The sequence below is a fragment of the Terrapene carolina genome, unplaced genomic scaffold (genome assembly GCF_002925995.2).
Source record: "Terrapene carolina triunguis isolate 2854851 unplaced genomic scaffold, T_m_triunguis-2.0 Scaffold58, whole genome shotgun sequence".
In the NCBI taxonomy this organism is placed as follows: Eukaryota; Metazoa; Chordata; order Testudines; family Emydidae; genus Terrapene; species Terrapene triunguis.
Window position 1 is genome coordinate 54,693,949 of NW_020664409.1, and position 20,264 is coordinate 54,714,212.

The 20,264-nt window shown below is 40.5% G+C and overlaps 1 protein-coding gene across 1 annotated transcript in view; it reads right to left on the reverse strand.

Moving 5' to 3' along the window:
- Nucleotides 1-529: 529 nt before the first annotated feature.
- The window catches only part of ARMC1 (armadillo repeat containing 1), a 47,397-nt gene continuing 27,662 nt past the window's right edge, over nucleotides 530-20,264 (reverse strand). The window contains exons 4-7 of the mRNA XM_024211492.2: nucleotides 7,862-8,051; nucleotides 3,170-3,286; nucleotides 2,991-3,065; nucleotides 530-2,426 (exon numbers count right to left, since the gene is read on the reverse strand). Of these exons, the coding sequence (XP_024067260.1) occupies nucleotides 2,235-2,426; nucleotides 2,991-3,065; nucleotides 3,170-3,286; nucleotides 7,862-8,051 (574 nt within the window). The 3' untranslated portion in view covers nucleotides 530-2,234. The remainder of the gene's footprint in view (nucleotides 2,427-2,990; nucleotides 3,066-3,169; nucleotides 3,287-7,861; nucleotides 8,052-20,264) is intronic.

Genomic DNA, 20,264 nt, shown 5'->3' on the forward strand with positions numbered 1-20,264 from the left:
TCTAAAAATATTTGCCACATGCAGGACATAATACACTAAAGAAATGGTTGAGCATGGGTCATTTGATATTATGATGACGCATTTGTGTTTCTCTCTCTTGAAATCCAAAAATACAGAGCATGAGCTTTTGGAAGTAGAAAACCCAAGAACATAACAGAAGGCAATTGTCATTACTACATCCCAAAAACTACAGGACGCAGGAGTATGTCTAGTTGAGTTATATTACCCTTTATTATTTTACAATATATTTCAAAAACTCGTACAGATGCCTTAACTGTTCTACAAGACCTGGAATACTGTCAAAAAATAGCATACTTAAAGATTGAACACACAAACTGTAATACCTACTTGTACTGAACCATTAATATCCAAAGGGGTATAGTAATTTAGTAAGTAGATGTGCAGTAATGCAAAATGCAAACAAATGTTAACAGAGAAAAGTAAACTTTGCATTCATGGCTATAGAACAGAGAGCTTTTGAAACACATTTGGTACTGTAACATTCTAGACAGCAATATGAGTAACAGCAATATGAGTAACATTACATATTTAAAGCAATACATGCCCTGGAAAGCTTGTATTTTCAATCTGTGCGTGTAAACCTGAATCAAAATGAGCTAGATACATTAAAAAACAGAGACATCTAGTCTGCAAGTAAGCTTTTTCATCCCCAAATGACACTGAATTTGAGTGGGTCAACTCTGACTTTTGTTACTGTTGCTATTTTACACTATTCTTTCCTGTACACTGTTGCATTAATATGACAGCCTGTGAATGATTTTTATTCCCTGACCATGACACTGGGGAGTAACTTTTATGGACCAAACGTTTGTCTCACTCGCCAAATTGAAAATGTAGCCAATGTTATAGCATGGATGTCATCACAAAAACCACATTTTTTCATCAGTTTTATAATAGCATTACATTTTTTTAGCTGTATTCCTGTGAGGCAACAAAGCAGTACTGTAGTTTTCAGAACACTGGAAAATGCTTACTAATATTCCAAATATCTAATTTCATAGATTCTACCTAATTTTGTTATCTTTTCTGGTCACGAAACAGAGAGAAGATGTTAATGACCAAGACATCTTTAAACTTACACTGTCTGCAAGCAACAAGGCAAAGCCAATTGTTCAGGTATGGTTTTTGTCTTATCCAAGTTGATGCGCTTTCTTGGGAAAATCATGAAAGGCAATACAAGGACACAACAACTACCGATCAGATTTCTGCCCAAGCAATAAAAGTTTAAAGACAAAATTTATGAGAGTGGCACTGTGGCAGAACAGGCATTCAATTTGTTTTATTTTTCAAGTTTATAAAGTTTCAGTTACCACTATATTCACTTATAGTGGACACTATGTGATAACTGAGTAAGGCCAACAAACCACCTTCTATCTCAGAAGAAACTGCAATAAACCATCACCTGAGCAGATCACAGCTGTTGGACTATGATCTTCTTAACCAGCCTAAATGGCAGTCTGTAGCGTCTGGTACTATATACACAAAGTCACTCACACCCATCATTGAAATGATTTTCCTACAGCAGTTTATTTACTGTATAACATATGCATACATATGTCTTTCTGCTCATTTAATCCCTTATATCTCATAGCTCACCAGTGGTTTAAGGGCTGAAAAATATTTCAGAAAACATAAGGGGTTATACAGTTCAAGTGTGTAGCAATTTTATTTTAAAACAGAAAATTAATATGAAATGTTGGTTCTGAACATGGTTGGCAAAAATAAAAGGCAAAACAAAGGCAGGGTCTATTTTCATCTGGAGTCAATGTCTAGAAAACCAAAAGAAATAAATCTGAAATAAGGCAAAACAAAAAAGGCATTTTGATTCATGCACAACTAGTAGTAATAAGAATTTCCTTTCAGAGGTCCTGAGACTTGAGTTGAATGGGTTCTCCCTATCGCTTGCTTCGTGTGAAGTCAAACTTAAAGCTCCATAAGCATAAATGTTTGGTTTTTAATAATGGACCCATTTAAAAAAGGAGACAATAAAATGTACATGAAAACAAACAAAAGCGACTTGATCTGAGGCCTCTGTCCTTTGACCCGCCTAACAGGCTAAATGGCCAGTAAAATGTAAAATGCAGCATACATCTGTGTAATCTAAAATCTTTTCGTGATAATTTATTGCAAATTGCACTTGGCAGTTCACCACACCAATGGAAAACTGGCCACCCTGTCGGTTGTTCATGCAGTCCTTTAACCCCAAACGCAAGTCACCAGTAGAAAGACCTGGACAGAAAGTTGGCTGCTGTGCTGAGCCAGCTGGCTGCACCTTCTGGGTGTGACCCAACCCGGGATACTGCTTTGTCTTGTTCCTTTGTAGGGCTTTCATCCTCTGGCAAATAGTCAGGTAGATCTGTATTTTGCTCTACTTCTACAGGAGTATCTTGGAATGGAACCAGCACCTGATTGAATAGAAGAGTTCAAGAAAATGTCAATGTTGTGAATCAAAATGAATTAAAAAAAAGATAAGGGCCTCATCCTGAGAGGCAATGAACACCTCTCAGAGTCACTCCTTAAATAACTGCCATGGTAGATATTAGGTACTGTCAATCATTTTATTTAGACCATATGCAAGAAAAGTACAGGTTTAAGGTAAAAACATACAACCAAAAAGACCATCTCTCTCTACAGCTGTGAAATAAAACCACATTATTGGTTTCTGTCAAGAAGGCAAATCTCAGTTTCCAGACTCATCTCTCCAGGTCAGGAGATTCTAGTGTCAGAAAGAGATGGCGGTCCTGTACAGTTACATCTCTTGCTAACAGTTCAACAGTAATTTCTAGCAATACTATTATATGGATGCACATCTTTGGGCAGGATACATTTTAACCTCTTTATGTTGTGTATAAATCTCTGAGAAGTACAACAATGTACTGTTCCTTAGGGACAGAAATGATGGGCATAGTAGTACAGGTATCAAAGATCCAAGCCACATCCATCTCTATTTAGAATGAACTGTATCTCACCTCCTCTCCACTTTCACTTTTCACCACTTGCTGTGCTTTCATAACTTTGGTTGATGCTATTGCTGTTGCCAAAGCCTACAAGAGGGAGAAAATACAAGGAAAATAAAGGCAGACTTTTAGTGTTATAGAACTGCAACAGATGCATCGGCCTTAAAGCAAGCACAGTTGTAAGTACTTACTTCTGCTTTTAAGTCTGAGCGAATTCGGACCACACATCTTTGAACCGCCATTTGAAATGTAAAGCTAATAACTCCTTTAATTTTCAGCAAGGCTTCTTCACAAAGATTCCTTCGAGACTAAAAAAATAAAATAAAGTATTAACATGCAAAGGCCATATAAAAATATTAACCATGAATGTTATGACAAACTCCTGCATCTTTTAAGACAGCTGGTAAATAAGGTAATTTTGCAAAAGAAAAAAAATAGTGCAGGTTACAATTATTTTTAATACACATATACTGACATTTAATATTGCTACAAATCTTGTCATAACAAAATTTACAACATTTTTGCTTACATTTTAAAAGTCAAACAAGGATAGAATCAACTGTAAATAATCAGGAAAAAGTGCTGAAAAGCAAAGAATGTTTTTCTCCGTATGATCAGCTAAACAGTCCCCTGAGGTTAAGTCTGGATTGAGTGGAGTGCTCATTGATGTGTAGTTAGTGTTTAAGTTGCTATTTATCAGACACCTTGTATCCATACTGACTGAATGCATCAAAGCAGCTGTTGTATCCTTCAGCTACCTCATCTGTGGCAGCTCATGGACATCAAAGCACAGCATAATCTTAACTCTGATTTCAAGGGAAAAAATGTTTGCTTAAAAAAAAACAACTGAATGTTATGTTTAAAGCAAGTGACAATGCCTACTGTGCAATAACATTACATTGACCTATACCGGTTGCATCTATTCTACATTACCTTAACATGTTTTATTTCTCAATATTTAGAAAACAAGATGGTTATTACAAAGAGAATAAAATATCTATTGGGAGACTGCTACCACAAACAAGCTACATTGTAGTGGATTACCATATATATATATATGTGTGTGTGTGTGTGTGTGTGTATTATATACACACACACACACACACACATATACACACCTTGACAGTCTTATAGACTCAAGTGTTAGGTTCAAAATCAGATTTCTATATACCTTAGTATTTAATTTTAATTGAAAAGTGCTGTGAGATCTTTGAAAGAAAGGCACTATATAAGCATATTAATATTATTATACAGTAATTACTGCTCAATACTTAGATAATAGTAGTTTCAATATAGGAAGAAGCATATTCATTTCATCGATCTGCTAACAAACTGCTTCGGCTAGACCGGGGTGGCCAACCTGTAGCTCCGGAGCCACATGCGGCTCTTCAGAAGTTAATATGCGGCTCCTTGTATAGGCACCGACTCCAGGGCTGGAACTACAGGCGCCAACTTTCCAATGTGCCGGGGGGGTGCTCACTGCTCAACCCCTGGCTCTGCCACAGGCCCTGCCCCCACTCCACCCCTTCCCCGCCCCCTCCCGAGCCTGCTGTGCCCTCGCTCCTCTCCCCCCCTTTTTTCCCCCCCCCCCATTCTCCTGCATGCCATGAAACAGCTGATTGGGAGGTGCGGGGAGGGAGGGGGAGGCGCTTATCAGCAGGACTGCCGGTGGGTGGGAGGTGCTGGGAGAGCTAATGGGGGGCTGCTGACATATTACTGTGACTCTTTGGCAATGTACATTGGTAAATTCTGGCTCCTTCTCACGCTCAGGTTGGCCACCCCTGGGCTAGACTATACAGAGGCAAAACTCAGCTTACTTCCATGCACATATGAATGTCAGAACATTTTTGACTATATTAAAGAACATTAATAATTAGAATTATAGTAATATAGTAGGCCTGGGCTAAATATCTTTACACAAAACAGTGTGTGTGTGTGAGAGAGAGAGAGAGGGAAAACGGCATTGTACAAGTGAAAGACAAATAAAACCACCTCTGGCCACAAGGAAGGAAGGCACAAGAGGGTGAGAGGCAACATGGTTTAGTAGACTAAAAAAGGGATGACTGCATGGATACATATATCAACTGACACAGTCTCCCCTTCTGAGAGCTTGGTCAAATCATATAATCTGTGCCTGTTTCCCTAAATGGGGTAATACCTATTCCACAGATACTTTACTACTTTAAGTTGTAAAACACTACATGAATGCTAAGCCTCACCAGAGTGTGTACAAATCCCTTCACTAGCTGGAGACTTGGTAACCTCCAGCTATTTGGACAGCTGTCCTTTGCATTGACAACTATGAATAAATCCCAGCTGGGCAATCCTTCTACCACAGCATGGAACCTAGGGTTGGGGAAAACAAAACCTAAAGGTAAGTCAGGTATCCATGTTTTACATAATGAATCAGTTAAGTCTGAGATGCATATCAAAGACTCATCTTGCCAACTGTTCCCAAAACCATCAGGCCAACTCTGTGTACTGTGAAGTAATTATTGTAGACAAGTCATTTACAGTTGGTGGGGGAGTGGGAGGGATAACAAAAACTGGCCCCAAAAGTGCTAAGGTTGCCTCTAGTGTAGTGTTCTTAAAAATTAATAAAATATTCTGATTATTTGGAGCTGACAAAAAATCCTGCCAACTCTGGCTAAAATTATACAGACTACCCATTTGTTACCACTATGAAATCTTATTGGGAAGATTAGACTGCAGTAGATCAATCAACAGACTTCTGTTGTATTACTCTTTTTGTTTTTTGACTGAGATCATTATCAAACTCTATAGGACTATAGCTTTTTTTGAATGAACTGATCAAGAACTACCTGAGGTCTCCAACAAGTCAAGAAAGATTTACACGATTTCCAATTACTCCTACAGAACATGAACTGCTAAAGAGCCTTAAGTAGGTCAACTCTGACATATGAATTCGCAGGCCCCCAAAAAAATCAGAAAAGTCTATTCAAAACTTTGAATTCCTGCAGATGTGTTTGATAGATTAGATAGTGCTTAAGTTTAAAAAGAAAAACAGACTCTGCTATTTATTCACGTGACTACACAGAGGTAGGTGATGGATCAAGAATCAATTATGGGGGCAGGGAAGAAGCATTGGAGACAGAAGTTGTTTGGTTTGCTTTAATTTTGGCAGGGATGAAGTTAGTTATTTGACAGCAAGAATGTTTCACAGGCCTGGAAAAAAATGCTAAGGCCAGCCATGCATATGCATACACATACATGAAGTTACACACTTAAAGAAGATTAGGTCTGAGGTAAGTGCTATATAAAGCTAAGTTATTGTTATTGTTCACATCCTCTGTGCCATTTTATAGTTCCCAACTTATTCTAACACTTAAAACTGCTTTGTAGGGATGTTTTACTGCTGCTGTGTTATACCAGGCACCTAGAATATCACTAGGGTTTCTTTGATAGTCTCATAAAACTCAGAACTATGTACATTAGCTAATCCAGCCAGCACACAGCTAGAGTCTTCTTTTCCTTTAATAATGAGCTGAGAAAACACGCTGGTGTACTCCAGGCAACCGGAGAAGCCTGAAGTTCTGCTCTCTGGAGTCAAACATCTAAATACTTTGTTATACACTTTTTACTAGGATAGCAATGAATATCTTTGCAATTTCACTTTTTTAAGCATTGCGGCAAAGCGCTGCATTAGCTCCATTTGTCAGGGAACACAAATAAATGGTCTTCAGACCTGCTGGCCTCAGTCCATTTACAGGATTGCATATACTTGAATTGGCAGACAAAGGAGAAGTGGATAGAGTTTATCTGGGTTTTAGAGAAGCTTTAGAGACTCTAATGCACAAATGATCTACAACGTTAGTAAACTTCATAGGAGCGCACTATTGGAATGGATTAAAAACTGGTTTGAAGATATTAAAGCAAGTGGTGCTGATAAAGTTTTGCCTGTCTATATCACAAACAAGTGAAGGGTTCCAAGGTAAGTATTAATTTCTTTACTACCCATGTAAATGACTTGGTGTACAATCTAATTTCAAAAGGAGCTAAATGTACTCACAAGAAAATATGAGGAGGGAATGCTATTGATAAACTAGGTTCCCAGACATGCTTATTTGGCAAAATGTAAAGTAACAAAACAAAGGATCAGGTTTGATCATTTAAAATGGGTACAAAGCTGAAGATACAGAGACCTGAGGGCACTTGTGAAGAACATGCTTAAACGATCTACATGCTGTTTGGCAGCCGTAAAAAGGCAAACATAGCCCTGGGGTGTTGTACACAGGGGTATAGTGGATAAATCTGTAGAAGTTATTTTGACATTGCATAAAGACGCAGTGAGATCTCACTATCTCAAGTGCCAGTCTGGTCACTATAGTAGAAAACATCTCACGGACTACAAAAAGATGTAGCAAAAGGGAGCTAACAAAATTCAACGTTCCTTACATTAGTTATAATAGAAGATTAGTCAGTGTCTAGACTCTCTTGTGCTGTACAGGCAATTGTGAAAAATAAGGAATGGTTTTGATTCCAATGCTCTGACCATGGAGAGGTATCATGAATCAAGATTGATAAAAGGCAGTACCTCATTTATTCTAAAGGTGATTGAAACAGGAAACAAAATTGGCAAAGATGGAAATGGAATTATTTAAAAATACAGAGTTACAAAGCAACTAGCCATAAATATTTCTTGTATTAAGCCTCTTGGGTGAATTTAAATTATATATCAGTATTTCAAAATATGATTCACAGGAGTTGCTGGCATACATGAAAGTAACACAAGCATTCCTTGAATGCCCTTCTTTTTTGGTGCAAAGTATCTTTGAATATAACATGCATGCACATTATCACAGTATTTCCCTATCATATCCAGTCTGATTCCTAATGATCATAAGTACTTAAGATTTACTTACTGAATCATCAAGGCCATCTATATGTAAAACCACTGTTTTAGCACGTTTATTTGTACTGCCCAGGAAAAACTGAGCTTTCCGCCGGCAAGAATTCATTTCATTCACACCGTCCATGTCTGACATGTTGGAAGCTTGAAGGATGTCATAGATTTCAGAGGCTAAAAGTTTAGTCTCTCCTGGTGTAGTAGTCCTTAAAGAAAAAATAATAAATTGAGATTTATAACTATCTATTTTCACAGTGTTATTTCAAATAGCTGCCACATTTATGACTCAGTATCTTGAATGATCAGCACACTACGGAAGCATTTTATATAGCTAATATGCAGTTAGAAGAAAAGATTTCTTAATTAAAAAAAATAAAAATAAAAGAGAGGGTCTACCAAACCCACTTCCATCATCCATATGCCAGTGCCATTACCAGCCTGAAACTGAAGCCAGAACCCGTGTCTATGTTAATTTTATACCTGCGAGCTTATTTTGAAATGATGTATCAAGAACTTTTTTAGTTTTTATTTCTCTCTCTGCTATGTGTCATATCTATTTAGAAACCTGCAAACACAATAATTAAACTGATTGACAAACTTTGATACCCCCTCCCCCCACAACATGTTGATTAGGATACACAATGCAACCATGTTGTGTTCTAATTCCCTATTTGCTTAATAACATAATTGATTAATCTCAGTTCCCAGAGCTATGTTGACATAGCTGGTGCTACAACAAGAAAGCAAATGCAGCTGTATATATGACAAACAGTTGCCCCTTTAATCTTCTGTAGATCCTTGCATGAGAGGATATCAAAATGCCTTAGAGATAAGTATCCCATCTCTTACCTACCTTGTGAGGTACCATTCCCATTTTACCTGGAGTTTTACATTTTAAATAGAGTAGCAGAGATTAAGTAACAAGTCAAAAGTTATGCAGAAAGTCAACAGCAGAGCAGGGACTAAAACCCACAAGTTCAGACTCCCAGGTCCCTGCTCTAACCACCATTCCACACCCCTTCTTGACTGTGGAACTTTAAAAATAGCATTGTGGGGATATTCCCTAGTAAATAAGTTAAAAGTAGGTCAAAATTGGTGGTATAAGCTATATGGTTGTATTCCTTTAAAGGAAACGGATTTAGATATTAGACTGGACATCTTTCATTATTTTCTTATACTTAATCACAACTGAATTTAATGGGCCAAATTCATCACTGAAGTAATTTCACTGAGCTCAATGGAGGGCAGGATTTGACTCATCATTAATAAACTATAATATTTGGAATGAATAAAAACAACACTACAGCAACATCATACAATTCATCTTACGGTGGCCAATCATAGTTTTGCTTGTAGGCATAAATATACTGGAGTAAATAGCTACATTTTGCCTTTGAAGCTTTCTTCCTTACTATTTCATCCCAATAACTAGCCTGGGTCAAACATCACCTCCATCCCAATTTTATATCATAGAAAAATAATGTTGGAGCAAAAATCTTAGTCAATTCCCTCCCTCTGGTCTCCTGCTGAGTCTTGTCTTCTCTTCCCTGTGACTGTCTTTTAGATTGTAAACTCTTCAGAAAAGAACTGTCGTATTTGAGTGTCTGTACAATGCTCAGCACGCCTGCGCTTAAATTAAAGTGATACTGTAAGGTTTATCCTAAAGATGATAAAAAACAAGACACTGGGGCCTGCATCAGTACAGCATTTAAGCAATAAATTAAAATTAGGCATGTGCTTAAGTCCATCTCTCTACAGGGAGGCACATACTTAAGTCAATCGGGGGCATATAAAAAATGCACACTTTTTTTTCATGATACTTAAAGTCACTGGACAAAATGTGTACATGTGGTTTACAGCTTGAAGTTGAAGGATGGCATCTACATTTAGGTGCTAAAATTTGACAGCAGTGCCATGTGAGCTGATGCCTCAAGGAACGATAAGTTAACTTTCAAGAAAATGACAGCTTAACAGGGCACCATGACACTGAACAGCCGTTTATTATGTTAAATTGTGTCCACCAAAATTAAAAGACACAAAAGCAAAGTTTTCTATAATACCTATTTCCTTTCAAATGTAGTTTGTTTTTCCGTTAAATTTAACTGGTCAGTTCACAATCAGTATAACTTTTGCCCAAAAGCTTTTTCCTAAATACGGTAACTCCTCACTTAACGTCATCCTAGTTAACGTTGTTTTCTTGTTACGTCGCTGATCAATTAGAGAACATACTCATTTAATGTTGCGCAACGTTTGCCTATAATGTTGTTTGGCTGTGGGGGCTTGGACCCAGAGTGGGCCAGCAGCTCCCCTCCACCCCCCAGTGTCTCCCGCCAGCCAGCAGCCCTGCGGATCAGCAACTCCCCTCTCACCTCCCGCCTCCAGCAATCAGCGGTTTCGCAGAGTTCAGGAGGCTCTGGGGGGAGAAGCGAGGACGTGGCACGCAGCCTTCCCTCCTCCCCAGAGCCTCCTGAACGCCCAGAAACAGCTGATTGCTGCGGACGGGAAGCGTGGGGAGGAGCGAGAACGTGGTGCGCTTGGGAGGAGGAGGTAGACCAGGGGCGGGAAAAGCCAGGGCAGGGGTGGAGCAGGGGCTGGAAGAGCTGGGGGTTGAGCACCCCCCGGCACTTTGGAAAGAACAGCAAGAGGAACAGCTGGACGATCCACCCTCTTTCACCCTCTGACTCCACCACCTCAACCAAGCTTCACAATCATCGTTGCTGAATACAGCATTAAATTGTTTGTTTAAAATTTATACTGTATATGTATATAATGTCTTTTGTCTGGCTAAAATTTTTCCCTGGAACCTAACCCCCCCCAATTTACATTAATTCTTATGGGGAAATTGGATTATCTTAACATCGTTTGGCTTAAAGTTGCATTTTTCAAGAACGTAACTATAATGTTAAGCGAGGAGTTACTGTACAAGTTTATCATCTTAGCCTTAGAGTACATCATGGAACACAAAATAATCAGTTCAGAAAAGACAGAGACCACAATAATAAAAGTTAATTAAAAAAAAATCCCACTAAAAACATTAGCCATAAGAAGGCACAGAAACTTAAAAATCAAAGTTGAATGGTATGCTATCTAATAATGAAATGGGACTTAATGTATAATGTAACAGTAAGCTGCATATATGTTTAGTGCTCCCAATAACACAGCTGGCAGGAATTCTGGTATAATTCCAGCTATCTTCATATAACTTCATTATTAAAATAACCTGCTAATTTGACAGCATAAAAAGCAAAATCTGCTATTTTTTACAGACACATTAAAAAAGTATTCTCTAGGTTGTCCCCAAAACAATCCTTTTTTAAAAAGTAATAAAACTGCTATGGAAAAATATTGAACAAATGTCTGGTTTGCAATTTCAGACAATTTATTATCATTAACAACTTCTACTCATCGCTCTGCAGGGGAACACAAACTATCTTCCTATTCAAGGTAATGGCAACTGGGATTGGGTATCAGAGTCTCTGTTCACACAAAGATGATAAAACATAAGAGGAGTTACTATATTTCAGAAAAAGTTTAGACACCATTTTAATACTGAACTGTAAATCAATGCATTAAGAAAGCTTATTGGTATAAATTGCAGATAACTAATTTTCTAAAAATGTAAAGGGTTTGTAGCAGGTTGCCCGCAAACATAAGTATTACTCGATGGAGCCAGTTGCTCAACAAGATTCAGCTCACATCACATATGTCCTATAACAGTAGCAGTAAAATGAAACTAAGTAAACAAACAGTCAAAGAGAGACAAGCTGAAGTGATACCACCATAGTATAAAATCAGAGACACAAACCAGAAATAGGAATATCAGTCAAAGTAAAGTTATATGAAGTATCCATCTATATAATGCAATACTGCCAATACTTACAATAACTAAGTTACAAACAAAAAACAGCATTATGCCAAATATGTTACAGTTTCTAATTTGCTGGTAAAATAGAGTAAAATCTAAGACTTGCACCAACCTGTTGCTGATTCAGTTAAAGGGACTAATAATATAACATCACCACATAATTAATTAAGGATGAAAGTATGAAAAACTAATACAATCATTACAAAATTAAACACTTTTTGGCAGAAAAATAGGTTGATCCTGATCAGGGAAATACACTCTATATATTGTAAAACCAGTACCATATTTAAAACTTCTATGTTCTTAAGTGTTTGTATGGAGCCTAGCACACTGTGGGTGCTACTGGAAAAATAAAAATAAAAAACATAAAAACGTAAACCACTAATACACAGTATAAATACAGTAAAATGTAAACAGGCAAGACAGTCTAGCAAAGACTAAAATACAATGAAGTTAAATCAAAGCTCTAGCAGTACTGTCAACACTGGATCAAAGTAGTATGTGATATGTCAGGAGAGGATGTGTGAGATAATTGCAAATACAGTACACAGGATCGAAGTTTTTTTTAAACCCCAGAGTGATGGTGTATGCCAGAGGTGGGCAAACTACGGCCTGTGGACCGTCCTGTCTGGTCCCTGAGCTCCTGGCCTGGGAGGCTCACCCCCAGGCCCTCCCCTGCTGTTCCCTCTCCCCCCTCAGCCTCAGCTCACTGCGCCGCCGGTGCAATGCTCTGGGCAGCGGAGCAGCGAGCTCCTGGGGTAGCGCAGCTGCAAAGCCAGGGCCTGACCCGGTGCTCTGTGCTGTGCGGCGCGGCTGCCTGTCCTGGTGCAGATGCGCCGCCAGCCATCGGTGCTCCAGGCACCGTGGTAAGGGGGCAGGGAGCAGGGGAGGTTGGATAGAAGGCAGGGGAGTTCGGGGTGGTGGTCAGGGGGCGGAGGTGAAGATGGGGTCGGGGCGGTCAGAGGGCGGGGAACAGGGGGGTTGAATGGGAGCAGGGGTCCTGAGGGGGCAGTCAGGAAGGAGAGGAGGGGTTGGATAGGGTGGAAGGGAGCAGTTAGGGATGGGGGGCAGTTAGGGGCAGGGGGTCTGGGGGCAGTCAGGGAGAAGGGGTGGTTGGATGGGGCAGTGGTCCTGGTCGGGCAGTCAGGAAGGAGAGGGGGGGTTGGATGGGGCGGGGGCGTGGGGGCAGGCAGGGGACAGAGAGCAGGGGTGTTGGATGGGGCAGGGGTCCCTGGGGGGGCCATCAGGGAACAGGGGTGTTGGATGGGGCAGGGGTCCCTGGGGGGGCCGTCAGGAGGTGAGAAGCGGGTGGGGGTGGGGGGTCAGATAGGGGGCGGGGGCCGGGCCACACCTGGTTGTTTGGGGAGGTACAGCCTCCCCTAACCAGCCCTCCATACAATTTCAGAAACCTGATGCGGCCGTCAGGCCAAAAAGGTTGCCCGTCCCTGGTGTATGTGCTCAACTGAATTTGTACAGTTCATCACAGGGTTCTTATCTTTCACATTGTAACGGGGTGTATCTATTTCACCCAGATTTTTCAAAGCCATTCATTCTACAGACGGACGTCTCAGAAGTGGGATTTGGGGCCTTATTGTCACAGGAGCTGGATGGGGAGGAACGCCCCATGCTCTACCTGAGCCGGAAGCTGTTCCCCAGGGAGACTAAATATGCCACCATTGAGAAAGAGGGCTTAGCAGTGAAGTGGGCGATTGAGGCCCTAAGGTATTACCTAGTAGGGGGCCCCTTCCGCCTCATCACAGACCATGCACCTTTCCGTTGGATCAACACCATGAAGGACTCGAATATCCAGATTATGTGGTGATCAACCTCTCCCTCCACCACTACAAGTTCAGTGTACTACACCATATAGGTAGAGCTCATGCTAATGCAGACTGCTTTTCCTGAATGGGAGGGGAGGATGAAGGAGAAGGACCCTTGCTGGGTTCTTGCTTGAGGGATAGGGTGTGTGGCAGGGTGTACCTACCCCGCACTGACCCTGCTCGGGTTAACTGCACACTGTGGGCCGAAGAGGCCACGCCCACTTACCTCTGCTGGGCATGCTCAATCAGGAGACAGAATATAAAAGGGAGTGGTCTAGCTCAGTCTAGGCTGGCTGAGGAGGAGAGTGGACGCACACTGCAGGCTCCTGCCAGGGAGTTGCAGGGGCTACAGATCATGGAGGCCAAGCTGCTGGGATCAACGGCGGAACCACTAGACCCTAGAGGATGAGAGTGAATCGGAAGGCTGACACCCCCAGAGTAGGAAGCAACCATGGGAACACAACTGTTAAAATAGGAAACTGAGCCGAACTGCAGACTCCTGGTTTCACAGGGCCCTGGGTTAGGGCCTGGTGGAGAAGGGTGGGCCAGGGTCCCCCTACCCTGCCCCATACCTACCTCAGGGTGCAGGCACTACTCAAGGGCTCCAGCTGCGAAGCCACACAGCCCTGCGGGCCAGGGCAGCCCCAAGGGCTCTGCCCATGAGGCCACGCTGCCCTGCTTTATAGGCTAGGACAGCAGTATGTACTCTAGCCACTTGAGCTGTAACCCATTATTTGTCACACGCAACCTGACACCTGGCATTGGGGTGTATCTACCCCATGACACACACAAATATTTAAGAGGTCAAAAACAGTGAGTAAATTTGATATACAGAGCAAGTAACTGATCCTACAAACACTGTTGTCAATGGGATAACTTATGGTAATCAAAGCTATTCCAAATGGAAAGTGTCTGGAGAACTGTATCCTAACATTTTAAAGATAAGCTTCATTTAATGTAACCCCTCCTCTGCTATTCCATGAGTTTATATATTCATGGAAAACAGCACCTGTTATCAGTCCCAGGAAAGCTGTTTACGTTCATAGTACTGAACCGACTGAATTACTGTCTTAACCCTAAAATGAGAGCTAACAAGTGTGGTTTCTGCACAGGTCGATTTACAATCCATGTTACATATGGTCTGAGGAATCTTACTGAAAAGTCTGAAGCGTTGATATAAAAACCTCACATTTAACCTGCCCTTTTATCATTGAATGCTTCAACTGAAATCAGTAAAGAAATATATAATATGAAAGGACTCAGTAAAGCACTCTCTCAATACATTTGGAGAAACCCATTCTTACAATGAACCTCACGAGTCTTTCCAAACAACGTTTGGGAAAGTGTATGTTTTGGTAGAAGTCAGCATTTCCAGAGGGTCACAATGCGTATTTTTATATTGAAACACAGTAATTAGAGACCTCAGGAATGGAGGTTGTTCATAAAGCTGAAATGTTCATAATTCTGAAAAAAAGTTAGGGTTCTTTCAAAAGTTTACAACTGAATATTGACATAATACAGCTTTGAAACTTTACTATGCAGAAGAAGAATGCTGCTTTCCCTTTATTTTTTTAATAGTTTACATTTAACACAGTACTGTATTTGCTTTTTGGGGGGGGTGTCTCTGCAGCTGCCTGATTGTGTATTTCTGGTTCCAATTGAGGTGTCGTAACTCTAGTGCTCATAACTCTGAGGTTCTACTGTATAAATATGCTTGACAGAGGCACTCTCCAGTTAAATATATGTATATAAATGTATAAAACAACACTTCAAATAAGGGTTATAATTTTGTTTTATTAAAATAATAGGATAACAAATCTTTCTATATACACTTTAAATATATGCTTATATCAAGTATACCCAACAGTCCCTCAATCTATTCATTTTCAGATGGCCAATTTCTCGTAAGCTTCACTATTCTTATGTTCAAGATAGTTTCAGTCAGTAGGATCGTTTTGATCAGCACTAAGGTGCACAAGATTGAATACTCCAGGGCATGTTGATGGCAATCAGCTAAATAGGGAAAAGTTGCCAACCCTTGTTTCCAGAAATGGATCTGTCACTAACATTAGCTTGGTGAAAACTTACAGCACAGATGACAATCCAAAAGGCAGAGCACAATACTGAAGACGACTTGCAAGACAAAACCATAGGTATTACTTCCGCTTGGGGATTATGTAAAAAGGAAGCAAGCATTTTGGAGGCTAAAATATTATTTGGTATAATTGCTAAGGACACTGAATTGGTGGACTCCATCTGGGGTCCAAATAGAACTCTAAGATAGGACAATCATTTTGAGATCTCTTTTCAATCAACAAAATTGATCAGGATTCTGAGAGTTGCTCATCATTGCCTCTATTGCTGAACAGGTACTGAATAATCTCTTTATATTGGATTTCTTCTCCAGGAGACAAGGAAGCAGGACAGCAGGGAAAGATGCAGGAAGTAACTGCTTTTGACAACTGATCCAACTCTTCTGTCTTAAGAAATGACTCTCCACTAGTGTTGAAAGCAAAGAAGCACGTCTTCAATTTGAAGTATCCTCAGGATACTAAAATAGTCAAAAGGATGTTGTGAAGGCCAAGACTAAAATAAGGTTCAAAAAAGAAATAAATACATTCATGGAAGATATGTCCATCAATGGCTATTAGCCAGGATGGGCAGGAATGGTGTCCCTAGCCTCTGTTTGCCAGAAGCTGGGAATAAGCGACAAGGCATGGATCACTTGATGATTACCTGTTCTGTTCATTCCCTCTGGGGCACCTGGCATTGGCCACTGTCGGAAGACAGAATACTGGGCTAGATGGACCTTTGGCTGACCCAGTATGGCTGTTTTTGTTCTTATGACTTTTTATAGGACTGGAGATGGACACTGCCACCACAAGCAGTACCTCAGACCTGATAGGAATAGGGGCTTCTTATTCTTTCTGGTATATCAAAAGAGGAGGTATACCTGAAGTCTGGCTGGGCATGAAAATCAGAACTGGAAATGAAAGCTTCCAACTTTTCCTATGTGATAGGCATGTTATTCACCTTTTTATTTTTTTCAGGTCCTAGTCTAAAGGTTCCCCGAACAACTGGCTGCCACTATATGGGAGGGCCATGACGTCAAATTTAGCACAACTCATCAATGATCCAGTTATGACTTCAGTCATGATGGTGGGCTATCATGTGCCCAGCAATAAATCAGGTGGATACATGGATGCCATCTTGCAAGCCATCAGGATACTCTACAAAGGGAAAGAGCCTCTCAGGACTGTAAAGAGCAGCTGTTCAAGAGGGTTGATCTCAGCAACGTGGTCAATTAAATCTAAGAAGTGTAGAGGGAGTAAATTAAAAGGAGTAAGTTATGATGGGAAAATTAAAATAAAAAAATCTTACCCAATTCTTGTCCTAAGACTAAGATTTCAGTGGGTAAAGAATTGTTCAAACCTTGCCATGAGGAAGCCTGTATAGAGAATTAGCAAGTGGAATAGGTATGCTAGGCTGCAAAGAAGTTATTTATTTCTGGACCACTTGTTGGAGAGCAATTACATAACTCAAAAGTTACCAGTGTTTGAGATTCCCTATAGGAGACACTCCATATTATTCCTGCACACAGAATCAGTAGGCTCGCCAAGAAAATAAAATTGTGATTTGTCTGGAACCGCTGCATGGAGACAGTTATTTGAGAAATCTGGTCATTCAAATCCAGCCAGGGCCTGGAGTAGCTGACAGTTAAATCTAATGCTCTGGTACCCTTTTGAACCCAGTTCCTCAAAAGGTAAGTAACTTCTTAGAAGATATGGATCACTAGGAAATTTAGAGAATTAACTAACTTGAAATTAACTAGCATGTCAGAGGGGGATTTTTCAATAGCTTATTTGCCATCTGGCTCTTTGGATTTTCACCACAGTGGATAAAGGATCCCCCCACATAGTACTGGGAAGAAGAGAGGTCTGAATTAAAGGATGGAAAGGGAAGACAATATCCCATATGGTAACCAGACCCCCTTTGTATCTCACATTACCTGCTAGATTGACCATTGGCCTTTTGAACATGCTGTTGCTGACGTAAAAGCTCCAGCCTCTCCCAAAGCCATGACTACCAGAAGATGATTTAGAGAGGTTTGACACATTAGGCAGAGAGATCTGGAGGGCCCAGATTGCATTGCTTCAGCAAGAGAGGAGCATTTGTTTTCCTCTTCACCTTCATCAGTCTGTCAGTAACTGCACAGCTGCCTAGGTTTGTTCAGCTCCATATGCTCATTAGATACCTTGAACAAAATGAGATATTTGCATATAACCAAAACCTCCAGCTTTAACAGTATGAGTGCACATACAGCCCTACTGAAAAAAGCCCTCTGCTTATCTATTGGGCAGAAGCAGAGCAACACACTGCCCAGCCAGCATACCTCAACCTTTAACTGGAGGAATTGTCTTTAGAAGTAACAGGTGGGACTTATTCCATGGCCCATGAAGTTCTTGGCCTCTCTGCTGAGTCTGCCAATCAATGCAAAGTGTGGTAGTTACTTTATGACCATATGGGAGCTGGAACTGAGACCCAAACTCATCTCATAAAGAGGGCTACCAAGCATCCATTAGAAAAGAACTTTTAATCGCTAACTGCATTGGGCTGGTGTAAGGAAGGAAGGAAAGTATATATTTTGTAGTTTAACTAAAACAAAGGAGTTTTTAGCAACCATGGAAATGCTTTGAAAACGGAAGGGTGGGGTGCGGGGGAGGGGGGAAAGACTGTAACAAGGCCTTGAAAATAATGGGTTTAAAAGGCTAGAAGGCATATGGCATCTAGCAAGACAAGTTTTGGGAAGAATGCGGAAATTAAAAGGTAACTGATAAGATAGGAGGAAAAGTCCTTGAAAAACACTCTAAATTATAGAAGATGGTCATGAACTGATTAAAGGTGTTCAGTAATGTACTGATAGTGTCCTTTAACATACCGATGTTATCTTGAAGAAAGCAACCCAGTTATAATTCTTGTCTAGTCCAGGCCTAAGAAAAGAGTCCAATCCCAGAGTGCCCAAATCTGTTTCATAGCTAAGGTCAGCAACTGGCAATGACATCACTTGTTTGTTAAAGAGTGAACTCTTGAAGGGTTTAAGCACCCAGGTCTAGCCCTTTCGTGAGTATCTTGATCAAATGCTTATGAATGATTGTTACTGTATGGAAGTAGGCACTGCTTATTATGTAGGATTTTTAGACATGTTTAGAGCAATTGTATAGATATCATTTGGCCTTTGGATTTAATAAAGCAATTTATGGTTCAACTAGTTTTTGATGATATCCTGTATTGATAATATTAATTCCAGTGTCTGGATTCATATTTGTGACCTACAGGCAAAAGTCTCTGAAGCTCATTAGCAATGCCCAGAGGCTTCCAGTGCCCTAATAAGTGCTACTATTACACCTTCAGGAGTGAAGTTTTCTGGAAAGAATATTTATTAAATCAAGATCTGACCTTTCCAGAGCTTACCCAGGCAGGGTCTACATACACCACCACCATCTCCCATACACTGCTTTCAGTCTTCTTCAAACATACCCTTATACATGCCCCCCACCCTGTTCTTAAAAGCACTGCACTCATTAACCAAAATACACTAAAAACAAATATTAACTCAACATTCAAATACGTTTTGCAATGCAAAATCATTTCAAAAACTACTCCGCTACCTTGATATAACATGACCTGATATAACACGAATTCGGATATAACGTGGTAAAGCAGTGCTCCAGGGGGGCGGGGCTGCGCACTCTGGTGGATCAAAGCAAGTTCAATATAACACGGTTTCACCTATAACGCGGTAAGATTTTTTGGCTCCCGAGGACAGCGTTATATTGAGGTAGAGGTATATATATTTTTCCTCACGAGTCATCATCCAAATTTGAACCTACAACCTTCAGATGCACAGCTCAGAGCTCTTCACTTCAGTTACAGGCATAAGTGGTAATGGAAGCATGCTGTTGGGATGTATGAGGAGCATCCTAAAGAAGATGACAACTATTTGTGAACTAGCACTAGAATGTTGGCTATCAGTATTCCAGGTTTCTACTCCTGACTCTGGGGACAGAGTATGGGCCAGTGGTTTAAACACAGACAAGTGTAATGATACCCTCGAGTCAGCTGCTGAACCTGGGATCTCTAGAACTAAAACATGTACTATCACTTCAGCAAAAGGACCATTTTCACTAGCATGGAGGCAGTAACAGATTCAAACATCTCTAATTTTGTGGGCTATTAGAGAGGGAAGAGAGCCACACTATGTTATTTCCTAGAGGAACCTAGCCTAATTTAGCTTATTTCTCCTAACAGGAAGCATGGCAACAAGGATGAGACTTGGGCCTGTCACAGTAGAGATCTGAATTCTATCCTAGCTCTGCCTGACATAACCTTGCAAAACCACTCAGTTACATTAGCTGTACGTGTGACTGGTAGTTATACCTCCCCTAAGGTAGAGGCATGAAGTCTTGGCTAGGAAGGGTTGCAAAGTATACAGAAATATTAAAAGCAGTCAGTAGAAGAGCTAGGATTAACGTGCCTTCACCGAGGCTACAGGGTATTGAAAAAGAGAACATTTTCCTGGTCACGAAGGAAAGGCATGACAGAACTGCAAGATGAATTAGAAGCAGCAGATCTGTTATCTCCTTACAATACTAACTTTACAAATTACCTATGATATACTAAACTAGGGAAAGTTTCAATAAGAGTGTTTTAAACTACATTTAAACTGTCCGTTT